Source organism: Chiloscyllium plagiosum, chromosome 38 (genome assembly GCF_004010195.1).
Source record: "Chiloscyllium plagiosum isolate BGI_BamShark_2017 chromosome 38, ASM401019v2, whole genome shotgun sequence".
NCBI lineage: Eukaryota > Metazoa > Chordata > Chondrichthyes > Orectolobiformes > Hemiscylliidae > Chiloscyllium > Chiloscyllium plagiosum.
Window position 1 is genome coordinate 17404917 of NC_057747.1, and position 16114 is coordinate 17421030.

The 16114-nt window shown below is 39.3% G+C and overlaps 1 protein-coding gene across 3 annotated transcripts in view; it reads left to right on the forward strand.

Annotated features, from left to right (window-relative positions):
* Window positions 1–16114, forward strand: part of cdhr1a (cadherin-related family member 1a) — a 55997-nt gene that overhangs the window by 32598 nt on the left and 7285 nt on the right. Inside the window, exons 15-17 of one of the 3 annotated variants that reach the window (XM_043679022.1) lie at window positions 3246–3474; window positions 4837–5091; window positions 7979–10700. In XM_043679022.1, the coding sequence (XP_043534957.1) occupies window positions 3246–3474; window positions 4837–5091; window positions 7979–8536 (1042 nt within the window). In that variant the 3' untranslated portion in view covers window positions 8537–10700. Of the gene's footprint in view, window positions 1–3245; window positions 3475–4836; window positions 5092–6891; window positions 10701–16114 lie in introns of those variants that run through there. The other 2 variants (XM_043679023.1, XM_043679024.1) reach the window with 2 other exon arrangements.

Below are 16114 nucleotides of genomic sequence, written 5' to 3' on the forward strand. Positions count from 1 at the left end.
CTGGCACGCAGGGGACTGCTTATTAAACACTGGTTTATCTCCAGGCATGAGAGTAAGCCATGATGTCTGCCATTAATAATGTTATCAAAATGCTCACGTTGACAGTGGAGGAGCAGCCAGTTTTGTCAGCAACACTTAGGAGATTGGATCCTACCTTGTAAGAGTCCACCAATACCATAGGTATTGTGTTGTTGTGCCTGGGTCTGGCTGTGTCATATCAAAGGATAGTTGGCATTTGCCAAGCAGAGCCAGGTTCAGCACACTCAGTTTCTTAATAGTTGGGCGGACTGCTGACCAAGATGAGTATCCGGTTGACCTTACAAGATCAACGAGTTGCAAGGTATTCGCTCTGACTTTTGTATTGGAAATTGTTGCTCTCTCGTTTCTCTGCCTAGGAAAAGAGCAACTTACATATTAACGAGGCTTGATTAGATAATACTGAGATGTTAATGCAAGCAGATAGACTCCTTGTCAGTCACTGGTGATATTCTCATCTAGCTGATTAATCCTGATGTGCAAAGTTGGACTTTTCTCTTTGATAGCGAGAATCTCCTTTTTTAAACTTTTGTTGTACTTTCCCAACTGTCTCACCATTAACCATGTCGTTCAGGGGCTGGGAGAATTTGTCTGATACTTTTAGCAACATTCATACACTTTAATTTCAAATTCAGGTTAATTCGTAACTTGGTAAATCTGTCCCTCTAGTGGCATTCATCCACATTACTGTAGTTTGAATGATCTTTCTTCCTATGTGCGCAAGCTCCCAAAAGCACGTCCTTGACTCATTATCTGCTGATACCACTGTTCAGGACAAAGACAAACTTCAGATGCTGGAATCCAAAATAGACAGGCAGGGAGGCTGGAAGAACACAGTAAACCAGGCAGCATCAGGAGGTGTAGCAATCGATGTTTCAAGTCTAACCTGAAGAAGGATTACACCTGAAACATCGACTTCTATATTCCCTGATGCTGCCTGGCTTGCTGATATGACTGTTAGGGGTAGAGGTGCAGAGGAAGGATGGAACAGCAACCAAACCTGTGGTGTTGGCAGTAATCCTGAACTGCATGTGAGCTGACTAATCGACCCTCAGTTTGTGCATTTAGAACAGATGGAAAAATGTTTCAAGACTCTTGTGTACTGTCATCAAGTTTTAATGCTGAGATTTAAAACAATGGGTTAAACTGCATTTCCCCAACTGAAAAACCATGCTGAAAAATAAACTTTACGTGTGCTATCATTTAAATAGTACAATATTTGTATATAAAATTCTACAGCACAAAAGGTACCTGCTCAATTAGTCTGAATTATTATATTTGCTTAGACATACTCCATATTGTACCATTCTGTAGTTGCAATAATTAAGTATTCTGTATAGATAGTTACCTCATCAACCTATTCAGAGATGTTATTGCACACCTTTGAAAGAGGTGGAACTTGAATTTAGGCTTCTGGCTGAGAGGTAGGACCTCTACCACTGTGCCATATGGGCCCCAAACATTTTATATATAAGATTGTCACAGATTCTTCTCACACTGGTGTATTCTGAACTGTATCAAATAGCATTAACTGACAGCTCAGCATCAATCAACTTAAATTAACAGAGAACTGACAGTTTTTCATTGCTCAGTTGAGTGTTTCTGTTAATATGCAATTGGCCAACTCATTGCAGCACATTTTATGATGGTTTTTTGAAGCTTATATTTGTGTAAGCCATCCTTAAGGACTCAGCAGTTAACTTGGTTAGTACATTGTGAACACCACTGTAGGATCCCATGAGATGACTAAGCTGAAAAAGTAGAGATGTTATCAGTGTACAGTACTGACAATGCATGCTCAATATGGAAAGTATTACACTTCTCAACCCAAATATTCCCCAAACTCAGAATCATAAACATTTAAAATATTCAGAACCTGATTCTATAAAAATCTTTGCTAAAGCTCTACATATTAAATTGTTCTCTTCTTTCCTTACTGGTCTGCATCTCCCTCTGCTTCACATGGTTATCCAATTTTCCTTAAAAAATGCTATGTTCTCAACCACCTCCTGTGGTAAAGCACTCCATTCTCCAACAGCTGTTTGTATGAAGACATTTCTTTAAACTTTCTTTTTATCCTCATTACAGTAAATTATAAAGCTTCTGAATTGATATTTGAACAAGAATGACATATTTATTTAACACATTTAAAGTGATAAAATGTCCCAGGGTGCTTCAGAGCAGCATTTTAAAACAAAATAATGTCATGATGTTCCAGAAATTCAGACAAAAAGATAAATTTTAAAGAATGTTTTATACAAGGAGAGAGAGGTAGAGGTGAAGAGGTGTAACAAGTATAGGCAGCCATTTGCACAGCCACCAATGATGGATCAATTAAAATTGAAGATGCACAAGAGACCAGAATTAGGGGAGCAGAATATCTCAGAGGGCTGTGCGACTGGAGGAACTTACTGAGATAGAGAGGTGTGAGGCCATGGAAGGTTTTGAAAATGTGGATGGGAATATTAAAATCATGTAGGCCAGTGAACTCAAGAGTTGTAGGGAAATGAAACCCCTGAGAGTCAAGACAACAGGCTGTATAATTTTGGATGATGCCAAGTTTACTAAAGTAGAATATGAGAGGCCAGTCAGCAAAAGATTGGCGTATTTGAGCCCAGAGATAACAAAGTCAAGAACAAGGGTCTCAGTAACAGATGAACAGTGACAGGCTATTTCAACATGGTTACTGAGTTGGAAATAACTGGTTTTAGAGATTAATGTATATGAATATATGGTTAAAAGCTTATCTCAGGATCAAATGTGACACCAAGATTGTAAACAGCCTAGTTTAATCTCAAACTGTAGCCAGGGGCAAGGATAGAGTTGGTAACTAGGGGAATAGAGTAGGGACTGAAAACAATGTCCCAATATTTATTTGCAGGAAATGTCTGCTCACCCAGTACTGCAATTGGATAAACAGTCTGATAATTTAACAACAAGAGGAGGACTGGAGAGAGGTGAGGTACAGCTCAGGGATCATTAATGCCTGTGTGAAAATAACATTCTGGCTTTAGATGATGTACTGAGGGGTGGCATCTAAATGAGAAGTAAAAGGGGCGGGGACAAGGATACCAGAGGGAATGGTATATTAATTGTAAGAAACTTTTCATTTCATCCGAACAACATAATAAGAAGGCTGCTCAGTGCATTTTATTGTCAGTGTGTGTTTTTAAACAGGGCTATTGTTTTACTGAATTCTTATTTTCCAGATTTCTGATTCACCCAACTACGGGGATTATATACACTCAGCCTTGGGCTGTGCTGGATGCTGAGGTACAATCTAGATACAATTTTCACATCAAAGCGGCAGATGTGGAAGGAAAGCATAGCTTGGCTGAAGTCTTTGTAACAGTTCTAGATGTCAATGATCACTACCCAGAATTTAGTGAGGGGATTTTGGAGAAAGTTATGATCATTGGATTGCCTGTGAAAGTCGAGGTAAGAATTGATGACAAAATAATGTAATATGTTATTGCCTTAGTATACAAGATGTGAATAAGATCAATGTTAACAGAGATTGCATTTCTCAGTTGAAGTTTCAGGTTGAGTATATTTGTCAGGCATTGATACTGTTAGAGAATAATGGGCTCTGGATTTGTGGTCATACCAGGATGATTTTTAATGTCAGCCATCTCACAGGGCTCAAGCACAATGAGGAAAGATTTGAAAGGATTCACACCTTCTGTGGTAAGAAAGGCAGATTTCCAGGGACGTGAGAGCAAATGACCCACCCAAAGTTCCATAGTGCATGGTGCATCAGTACACTGCGCAATCAAGTACTTTATTTACTGTTAGCTATACCGACTGTGACTAGTTTTGAGAGTATAATCGATCAGATCAGGTGAACAATACTGTTGGTGTTGGTGTTGGCAATGACAAAAACGTTGTACTCTCCAAGGGACTGGATTGCACCAGTCACATGGTGAATTTCTGGATGCTGAGAAAGAGAAGGGTTTTAAGGAGACTTTGAGAATAGAAGGAAGCAGGAAGATGGAAAGGTTTAAAAAGCATAGGAGTGAAAAAGCATGGACACCAGAAATTCAGGTGTAAAGCGTAGAGAGGGAACAAATATTAGAGCACAGTTGAAGGAACAGAGGCAATATGATACAACATTGGATTAGGAGGAGACTGCAAGAAGCATTGCGGAGTAAGTCTATAAAGTGATTTCAAAACAGATACAGATTCAATAATTGATGTGCTGGTGGATATCCAATCAAAGGAAGATAAGGTACTTGATGACAGGATCAATAGTATTTGGGGTTTAAGATGGAATAGAATACGGGTGGCTGTTCTTCGTGTGATTTGTGTCATATACATCCATGAGTATGCTAGTGAAATCAAACCTCTGGTTTGTAAAAAGATGGATGAAGGTTTCAAGAATAGCATGCTGAACCAACATCACAAAAACTTCAAAACTGAGAAGATGTAATAGTGAAGTATTTAAAGCACATATATTACAGTCCTACATCCATCAACGATCTCCTTAGCACAGTTCTGATTATTTACAAGTTGCAAAGGTGAAACAAAAAAAAATACAGAATGATTCCTTCTAATAGGCTTCAGGACTAATTGTTCCATTGCTGGGTGGTAGCTAGAGCAGGTAAGAGGAGTAGAGATCCCTGCTATTTGAATCTTTCTGTAATTCCAGATATCAATAAAGGGGGAAAATATTTTGCCCAGCGTAACAGTTGAAAAACATTTGAAGTTCAGTTCTGTCACAAGTAGTGCTGTCACCAACACCTTGCAATTCACTCACACTTTTAAGTGATCTCTTGAATTGTGTCTGTACTTTTACTGTAGGCCAAAGATGAAGATGCAGAAGAACCGAATAATATTGTAGATTACTCAATAATGCAAGCAGATCCTGCAAATGTTTTTGACATTAATCAAGCCACAGGGGAGATTGTGCTGAAGTCCTACATCAAATCTCTGGAGGTCATTCACAACATCACCAGAAACAAAGACTGTCAGTGGTCACTAGTGGTGCTAGCTAAGGACAGAGGCTCTCCTTCCTTCAGCACAACAGCAGTTGTGAGGATCGACATTACAGAGGAGGTAAGTACATGTTCTCTGAAGGTGTACATGCAAACTGTACAAGAATGTAAAGGCATGGTGGCTCAGTGGTTAGCACTGCTGCCTCACAGCACCAGGGACCTGGGTTCAATTCCAGCCTCAGGCCACTGTCTGTGTGGAATTTGCACATTCTCCCCGTGTCTGCATGGGTCCCCTCTGGGTGCTCTGGTTTCCTTCCACAATCCAAAGGTTATGTGCAGGTTATGTGAATTGGCCATGCTAAATTGCCCATAGTGTTCAGGGGTAAATATAGAGTAGTAGGATAGGGGAATAGGTCTGGGTGGGTTACTCTTCAGTGGTTCGTTGTGCACTTGTTGGATTGAAGGGCCTGTTTCCACAGTATAGGATTCTATATAATTCTAAACTGCTTCAGTCTGACAGATTTGAATGATCCGCATGAATGGGTATCAATAATTTAAAGTAACAAGACATCCCATCATCTTTTGAATCTACTGATTACTCATCAGTGCTGTCAGATCAAGTTATAGCATAGTGTGACTCAATGACATGGTTTCTCATGAGTCTCACGAGGCAGTGATTATTCCAATTTAAGGGTACCTTGTCCTGAAATAGGTGCTCTCATTCATGGTCTTGATGGGGAAAGTTAGGTAGAATGAGCAAGGAAATTTGATTTCCTCCTCTCAAGTACCAACAAAAGGCTGGTTTTAGGATTATTCAGGCTATCTGTGACTGAAAAACACAGTCACTGTTTTCTCTTCAAAGTCCAAATAGAAACAGTTTTGGAAAAAGGTCTCAGTGTTAATCTTCTGTCCTAATTCACAGAAGATGCAAGTAAAATATTGAATTATGGTCAGGCTAGAAGTACATTGCTATAAAATGTGCCAGGCAAAAGTGGGTGTTGCAGATGCTGGAGATTAGAGTCAAGATTAGAATGGTGTTGGAAAAGCACAACAGGTCAGGCAGCATCCGAGAAGCAGGAAAATCGATGTTTCGGGCAAAAGCCCTTCATCAAGAAAGCCCTTCCCTCGATTTTCCTGCTTCTCGGATGCTGCCTGACCCATTGTGCTTTTCCAGCACCACGCTAATCTTGACTATAAAATGTGCCATCCAATCAAGATATATATGGTTCCATCAGTTATTAATTTCTTGCAATGCAACAGTAACTACACTCAAAAGTACTTCATTGTAAAGATGTGAAGAATTTTGAGATGTCCAGTGATCATGAAAAGCACTATACCTTTCTTTTTGTAGCAAGCAGTCATGGTTTACATTCAATTCAATAACATGCAACAATTGTAAAAAGGCAAAAATGATCATTGTAGCATTCAAAAACCATTAATTTATTGAGATAAAATTTCTACCTTTATAGATGGAATATGCTGTGAAGGCAATTTTATAAACTGAGTGATTTTGTGTTTGAAGAAAGTTCTCCACAAAAGCCTGTTTTCTCTCTTGTGCACTTGTCAGTAAATGGGAGGCAAACCTATGGTAGCGTGCAGGTAGGCACAAATCCCTGATCGCAGGCCCAGCTGGGTGAACATTGAAATCAGAAAGTAATATTTTTAAACTAGTTTTAAATTTCATCTCTTAATTTCATTTGCTTAAAATTGTGTAAAGTGGAAACCGAAGAGCATTTTGTAAACATTTCTACACTTTTGCTGATTCTATTTCACTACCTAAGGATCTCCAGATTGCTTTAAAACTTAAGTGTCATAATGTTTAACAGCTGAATATCCTGCATTTGTACAAGCTGATCTTAGTACACTATATTGACCACACTCCAATCTTTAACACTGAAATCCAATGTTTTAACATTTTCAGATTAAATCAAGGCTAAACTCTTATATTTTGGGCCTAAGGAACCAGCCCTGGCGAATATTTAGGATTTGTTTGAGCATGGTCACCTTCATCGTTTCTCTAACAGTAATTATATCCGGTCTGATGTTCTGGAAAACTGTGAAAAGATCCAGAATACACCCACGCAGCAAGATCCGAAAGATTGTCAAGAGACCTGCACAAAGAAAAGTGGCTGATTAGAGCACTCTCTTTGATGGTGCAGGATTGTACCTGCAGATGTCCACATTATGTCAGAGTAGATACAAACAAAATTTTTTATTTCCTCTTCCAATGCTAATACTGTTCAGGTCTGTAAAAGAGTACAGAAGTGATACATGGAAATGTGATGGATGTTGGCTTTCTATGCAGTGATCTTTTGCAAGAGTACAAAAGCTAATGGAAAGTACTCAGATTTATTGGATGGGATGTTAGAAATTTGCATTGTGAGGACCACTGTCCATATATCCTGCACTGGGTATATAACGCCACATATATTCCACAAATGTGGTGGAAATCTCCAAATGTTATGCAGCAACATTCTCAATGTCAACCATGGTTTTCCCACATGGAAAGCTTTAATCCTGCTCATCACTGGATTTGAGACAGGTGCCATCTCACAGCACAAGTCATCCTGAATGACTGGCACTTGTCTTTAGCGAGTGACTTAAAGCTGCCTTTGGTTAGAAGCATAGTCGGAGATTACTTATCTAGCATGCAGCTGGAGAATCTATGAAAGGAAAGGACTTAAAATTAGGAGGGAAGAAATTACTTTTAAATTAAAGTAAATGAATCTACGTTACATGCTAATGGTAACACTTGTGACCTATTCTAGTCGAGAACTGGAGACGAACAACATTCCTCGACTATTGAATTTGGCATCACACCTTAGCCTGATATGATTGAGGAATATGATTCATGCTGCTCTAGGGAAGCAAGATCAAGTGAGGCTTTTGTGCACTTGAGAAAATGATGTACAAAACAGAATATTGATTAAATAGTAAATAAGTGTTGCACCAATGAAAAACCTAGTCTAAGGGACTAAATCACTTGTTTTCTTTGTACTCTTTTACAGACTTCAGGCAAAGGGCACATGGCAGACTTTTTGTTGCAATCTAAAGATAATCCTATGAAAACCCTAGGAGTGCTAGCTGGCATAGTTTGTTTTTTTGTGATGCTGACAATTTTAATTTCGACAATCTTATTTTGGCGGAACAAAAAGTCCAACAGAGTTGGCCCAGTGAGGCGTATCATAAAGAAAAGGCCACGCCATAGATCAAAGACTCGCAGATCTAAATGGTTTCAAAATAAGAAATCAGGCAAAAGAAACATTGGTTTCACAGCTTCTGAAGCCAACCACCATTTGCAAGATGTGAGCACTAAATGTAACCGTCCACCACTTCTGTTGCCATGTGCACCTTTGCTTCCTCCTCAACCTTTCATACTCCCGACCAGTCTCAACAAGCCAGATTGGGTCCTGCCGACAGTGTCGGGATCACTCAGCTCCAAGGGGTCCCATATCCCACAACAGGCAAAATGCAAGATGTCGAACATCAACAGTGCCCTGGTGTCAGAGCTTAAACAACGATTCGAACAGAAAAAGAATGAAGATGCTTCTAAGCTATATTTATGAAATATCCGTGCTATTATAAAGTACTTAAAATAATGTGATTGAAGTGCTACATGGGAAGGTTTCTAATCATGTCAGAAGCGTTGATTTTCTACATTGTGCAAAGTTTAAAAGTTCCACAGGTTATAAAGGCACAAAATCTGCGTGCCTATCTATGTGTTCTACTCTCTGAATCAGATTACTGCAGCCTCCTGCAGAACAGGGAATTCAACTTTGACATGTGCTGACTGTTTCACATGCTGCCCCAACAGATGCATGGCTATTGAGTAGTGAGAGATTGGGGGTCTGAGAGAGGAGAGTGTCAAAGGGGGGGAAATGTGGGTGAGACCAGAATATTCAGTAAAGTGGAACTCAGTCAGAAGTGCACTTTGCAGCTACACCACCACCATCACATATTAGATATTATAATCCTTCTTTTAATCCCCAAATATTGATCTAATTCATGAATGGAGACAGTAATTTTCAAACATTGATTCAGAATACCAAGGAATGGCATCATATTAAACGTTTGCTTGAAGAAATGTTGAGTAACCTGCATTTTAATTTAAAGCATTCCACTCTTTTAAAGCTACTGAAGGCAAATGGATCCCCCTGCTGGGGAATACTTGAGAAAAACACTACAGCACACTCTTAATTAAAAAGGAGTAAAATGTTTTTGGACTGCAAGAAGATGTACCTTGTTTCAATTGCAGAGATTTCGTTCAAATTGGCAATATTAACCTAAATGTCTGATGATGTAATGCAATTGAGTATAAGTGTGTATTGTGAAAATATACTTGATCCACTTTCTAGAATACTGACCATGCAATGTTAAGAAAATGAAATATCAGTGATAGCATGTGATAAATTAATGCATTAAAGTTTAAGGGTGGGTGTATAACCATGATCTTATTAAATGCAGGACAGGTATTAAGGGTGCTAAATGGTTTCACGTTCTTATTGCCAACCAGAAAAAGACTCTGAGGTAGATTTAAGCAAAAGTTAACATCTAAATTTGCACCACAAGGTACTGATGTACAAATGCTTTATGTGCTCATTCAAAATTCCTTCAACTTTAGTGGACACACGTTCAAAGATTAACCTATTTATTAAAACAGGACAAGGAAATGTTTATTACAAACTTTCTAGGCAATCCATGCTAGTCCACATAGGCATTTCATGGCCAAGCTAAGATGTAGGTATAATGGAGCATACCTTCCAGTCTAAATTATCACTTGTATCTCCCAGTTCTAGTTTAGATAGGTTTGGTAATTTGTGCCTATATAGTTAAGTGTAGCATCAGTAAGTTGGTAGAAGATTAAAGAAAATATTTTTAATCTATTATTGTACAGACAGTGTGTTAAAATGGAAGGAAGAATGGAGAGAATCTAATTAAAAACATTTATCATTTCTGGCTTATCTGCAATCATTATCGAGGGAAATAGCAGAGAAACTAGATTTTTTGATACGACCATTGGCGAAGAGAGGGATTCATATTTTTGGCATGTCTTAAAATTGGAATAATGATGAATGTGCATAATAGGTTCACCTCATCCATACTGTGGTTGAAAATATGTAGGTCTCATGTCAAACTCCCTCCCTCTTTTCCCTATCTAGTTGATACTACTACCAAAGGTCATGGGCAATAAAACTGAGATATTAAGAGAAAGCAGAAATGAGAAATGAGTTTAGTACATTTCTTGTGAACATGTGATAACCATGTTGATTTGTACTTCAAATTGTTTTTATAAATAAAGTTTGTGTACTGAAGAATTCTGATGTCTTAGTTCATGTGCTTTTTTAAAAAAATTGTTTCACAGGATGTGGCCATCCCTGCCTAGGGCAATATTTGTCGTCATTCTCCGATTGCCCTTGAAATGATGGTGGTGATTGCCTTCTTGAACCTCTGCAGTTTATGTAACACTATGTGTTTTGCAATTTTAGTTTGTGGCTACAACTGGTTGGCTGCTGAATATAAAACCATTTGAAAAGCCTACCTTACTCGAAAGTCATTTTGGGTATATTCTGTCAACATCAAATTTATTACAACTTGGATTAGAGGAATGTATTGGTAATCAACGCGTTTTATACCACAAATTGTTCCATTAGTGCAAATGTTGTGATTCAATCACCAAAACTACCAATTGTTTCTCTTTAGTAATGCTATCCAGAATGACAGGGACTACTTTCACTAGGTTTCTTTAATTAACTCGAAATAATCAGTTTATTATAAAACATAATAATAGAGTGGGCGGCATGGTGGCACAGTGGTTAGCACTGCTGCCTCATAGCGCCAAGTTTATTATAAAACATAACTAATTTCTAAATAAAAACTGTCAAAACTAGTGAAGATTAAATTATAATCCTGAATTAGGACTGTATGACGAGCACAAAACAAAAAATAACATAAACTCTGCAGAGATGATAAAAGCATAAAGGGGAAAAAATAAATAGATTTGAACAAATTCTTGTTGATAAAATCAAATTTATGACAGCTACGTTTCACTGTGATGTGGAAGTGCCAGTATTGGACTGGTTGGGCAAGATCAAAAGTCACACAACACCAGATTATAGTCCAACAGATTTATTTGAAAACACAAGGAGCCTCACTCCTTCTTTAGGTGATAGTGGGAGAGGGAGACCTTAGACACAGAATTTATAAGTAAAAGATCAAAGGGTCATACAACTGATGTGAATGAATTGAACACACGTAAGATCACTGCTAAATCTTTAATCAGTTAGAATGGAGGTGCAGGTTTCAATTGATTAATACACACATCCCGAAATATCTTTCAAGTCACTACCCTGAGATAACTTAAGGTTTTATAAACATAAAAGAGGTGACATCTCAGGTCAGACAATGCGTTTTAGGTGTGAGGTCTTGTTTAGAGTTGAAAAGTGTAGCCCTGGAAAAGCACAGCAGGTCAGGCAGCATCCAAGGAGCAGGAGAATTGATGTTTCGGGCATAAGCCCTTTTTCAGGAATGTAGGGGTTAGGGGAAGGGGAGCTGACAGATAAATTGGAGGCGTGTTGGGGCTAGGAGGAAGGTAGTTGGAAAGGCGATAGGTAGATGCAGGTGGAGGTGGTGGTCGTAATAGGTTGGAGTGGAGGGTGGAACGGATAAGTGGGAAGGAAGATGGGCAGGTGGGACAGTTCAAGAGGGCAGTGCTGAGTTGGAGGGTTGGGTCTGGGATGAGGTGGGGGGAGGGGAGTTGAAGAAACTGAAGTAAAATCCATGTTGATACGGTGTAGTTGGAGGGTCGCAAGGCAGAAGATGAAGTGTTCTTCCTCCAGTCGTCAGGTGGCTTGGATTTGGCAGTGGGGGATGCCCAGGACTTGCATGCCCTTGGCGGAGAGGGAGGGAGTTTGAAGTCCCAGCCACAGGGTGGTGGGGTTGTTGGTGCATGTGTCCCAGAGACATTCTCTGAAACATTCCACAAGCTGGCATCCTGTCTCTCCAGTGTAGAAGAGACCACATCAAAAACATTGGGCACTGTAGATGAGGTGTTTGGATGTGCAGGAAAATCTCTGCAGGAGTCTTTCTGTGTCTTAACCTAGAGACAGACTGGTTTTATTTCCAAAGTAGGAATTTATAAAATGCCACATTGACTGACTGTCTATAAATTTTATGCTTTTTGAACAAAATAGAACAAAATAGTCCTCAGTAACAACAAGTGCCAAATTCTAGGCACCATCCTACAACTCATTCACTTCAATCTTGACTACAACGTTTTCACCTTCGACAACCAGTTCTTCATCCAGGCACAAGAAATAGACGTGGGGACCAAATTTGCACTCCAGTATCACTGATGTCCATTTCAAACCCACTGACTCACACAACCACCTCAACTACACCTTCTGTCACCCACCCTTCTGCAAAAATGTTATCTGCCTCTGCCACATCTACTCCCAGAATGAGATGTTCCATTCCACGACATCTCAGGTATCCTTTTACTTCAGGGACCATAATTTCCCCTCCTCAGTATTTAAGGATGCCCTCAAACTGTATCTCCTCCATTTCCCACACTTCTGCTCTCATACCCCTTCCACAACAACAATAAGGATAGAGTCCCCTTAATCTCACATACCTCACCAATAATCTCCAAATCCAATGCATCATTATTTCTGCCACCTATAATCAAACCCCACCACCAAAAATATATTTCCTTCCCTACACTGCCTGCTTTCCACAGGCTCCACTCTCTCTGCGACTCCCTTGTCAACTCTACACTCCCCATCAACTTCTCCACCATACCCGGCACCTTTTCCTGCAACTGCAAGAGGTACACCACCTGCCCCCATAACTCCCCTCTCATTTCTGTTCAAGGCCCTAAACAATCCTTCCAGATCTGACAGAGATTCACCTGCACCTCATCTAACCTCATCTACTGCATCCATTGCTCACAATGTGGTCTCCTCTATACTGGGGAGACCAAATTCAGACTCAGGGACCAGTTCACGGAACATCTGCAGTCTGTACGCATCAACCAACCCGACCTTCTAGTTTCCATCTATTTTAATTCTCCCTCCCACTCCCCCAGCAACATACCAATCCTTAGCCTCCTCCACTGTCAGAGTGAGGCCAAGTGGAAACTGGAGGAACAACACCTTATATTTCACCTGGGAAGCTTACAGCTCAATGGCCTCAACATTGTCTTCACCAACTTCAAAGTCACTTCTCCCCCAGCCTTATCTTATGTCTAGCCCCACCCCTCCTCCTCACGTTTCCGAGCAGTATTAACCTGTCCATCTTTCTACTCACCCATCCGCTCCACCCTTCCCACTGACCAATCACAATAACTCCCATCTGTATCTGCCTATCACCATCCCAGTCCAAATATACCCTTTCCCCCAGCCCAAATCCCTTCCCTCTGTTTTCTTCTGGTGTCCCCTCCCCCTCCCTAGTACTGACAAAGGGTTTCAGCTTCAACCGTTGACTCTCCTGCCCCTCGGATGCTGTCTGACCTGCTGTTCCAGCTTCACATCTATTGACTCTGACTTATAGCAGCTGCAGCCCTTACTTTTTCCAAGTGGAAGATGGAGTTTAATTTGGATATATGTGGGGTATTGCATTTTCATAAAATAAACAAGGGCAGGACATATACAATTAATGTTAAGGTTGGGGAAGTGTTATGAAACAGAGAGACTTAGGAGTTCAGGGATATATTTCTTTGAAAGTTATGTCACAGGTAGACAGAGTGGTTAAGAAGGTCTTTAGCACACTTGCTTTCCTTGTTCAGATTATTGAGTATAGGAGTTGGGACATCATGTTGAGGTTGTACAGGAGGTTGGTGAGGCTGCTTTTGGAGTACTGAGTATAGTTCTGGTCGCTCTGCTATAGGAAGGATATTATCAAATTAGAGAGGGTTCAAAAAAGATTTACTGGGATCCTGCAAGGATTGGAGGGTTTGAGTTATAAGGAGAGGCTGGAAAGGCTCAATTTTATCACTGGAGTGTAGGAGGTTAAAGGGTGACTTTATAGAGGTTTAGAAAATCATGAGGGGCATAGAGAAGGTGGGTAGAAAAGGTCTTTTCCCTAGGGTTGGTTAGTTCAAAACTAAAGGGTATATTTTTAAGGTGAGAGGAGAAAGATTTAAAATTGACCTGAGGGCAACCTTTTCATACAGAGGCTGTTTCATATCTGAAATCAACTGTCAGAGGAAGTGGGGGATAACATTTAAAAGACATTTGAATAGATACATGAATAGGAAAGATTGAGAGTGAAATGGGCCAAACACAGGCAAGTGGAGCAAGTCTAGTTTTAGAAACGTGGTCGGCACTGAAGAGTTGGACAAAAGCATCTCTTTCCATGTTGTGTGGCTCTATGATTTGACTGTTTCTTTCAGTTTCCAATCTTGCGAGCTTCATGGCCTTTTCCTTGATTATTCACACAACTGAAAACTTTCTTAGCTTTGAATAACGTCTTCTGGTTTCTAGCTAAGCTCTTCTAGTCCTGAATTTTGATAACAAAATCCTTAGACATAAAACATGGCAGTTATCATCAGTTATCATTAACTGGTCCATTCTAAGAAGGGAATAACCAACATGCAGAGAGCATAACTGTATACACAAGGGCACAAATAATAATTAATAAATAAAAGAAAGAAGTTAACAGTAAATAGAACAAACTTGAATATGAATGGACCCTAAGATAAAAAAAACAAGAATAAAGCTCAAATGAGAGGAATTTTAAAGACAGTGTATTGGCCAAACTTTATGTTTGTAGGTATGTATGTACTGGACAAATGAGAATGCTTCCCTTCAGATATATTTGGTGCAAACTTGATGAATGGAATATTATCTGTTGACAGTTGTGCTGTGAAATTTAGGTTTTTATAAAATGCCTTAGGAGTATAAATGCAGCCTGACTAAAATCAATTCCCATTAAAGGGAAGATGATGGTTTTACATAACAGCACATTGAAATAAAAAATCTAGAAGCTGCTTACATAGTCTCATCTCACTGATGCACATCGATCAAAATTTAGGTTACATCTGGATTAACGTTCTACATAGTGTACTTCTGGCATTTGCTCTAGGTATCTATCCTTAGAATACAGCGACTGCAACATGTTAATGTAACATGTGCCATTTAACAAGCATTATGTTTTTCAGTGTAGCATTTGTTTGAAAGTCATTTATGTTCAATTGAATAATACTGTTTGATACAGTCCCTTAATAATAATAAGTAGGTTGTTAATATCTTTTGCAGAGTCCACTTGGTCTGATACTGAATAAAAGTATGTACGTACTTTTAAGCAAATGAAGCATACCTGATGAGGTTATGTGCAATATTTCGCAACTATTTTATATTAGATTCACATGCAGAAATATAGTTTTACTCTCTGAATATCTATGATTTTAGCTGTTTAGTTTTTATTCTAACTTGAATATCTGAGTACAACTGGCTATTTGCAATTCTCTATTTCTCTCTAATTCTCACTAATTCTAAATACTCACATACAGATGACTTAATGATGTATTTTAGTCATTGATAATAAAAACATAAAGTGCTGGAGATACTCAGCAGGTCTGGTAACATCTGTGGAGACAGAAACAGAGTTAATGTTTTGAGTTCAATCTGACCCTTCTTCACAACAGTTTCAATCATTATCTTGCTTATAAAAAATAGAGACGGGGTGGCATGGTTGCTCACTGCTTAGTACTATTGCCTCATAGTGCCAGGGACCCAGGTTCAATTCCAGCCTTGCAAAGCTGTCTGTGTGGGTTTCCTCCAGGTGCTCTGGTTTCCTCCCACAATCCAAAGATGTGTAGGTTAGGTGAATTGGCCATGCTAAGTTGCCCAAAGTGTTCAGGGATGTGTTCGTGAGGGGGTAAATGTAGAGTAATAGGAGAGTGGGCTAGGTTTGGATGGGATGCTCTTTGGAGAGTTGGTATGGATTTGTTGGGCTAAAGGGACTGTTTCCACACTGTAGGGATTCTATGACATAAATCTTATATACAATCAGAAGACAGATTTACACAAATTTCATTGTGGCCGGATAATAGCACAAAATAATCACTGGTTTCATATTGTTCTTTTAGTAGCATTAAAGACTCAATATTGATCATAAACTATGAGAATAATGAATGTGAATATCAA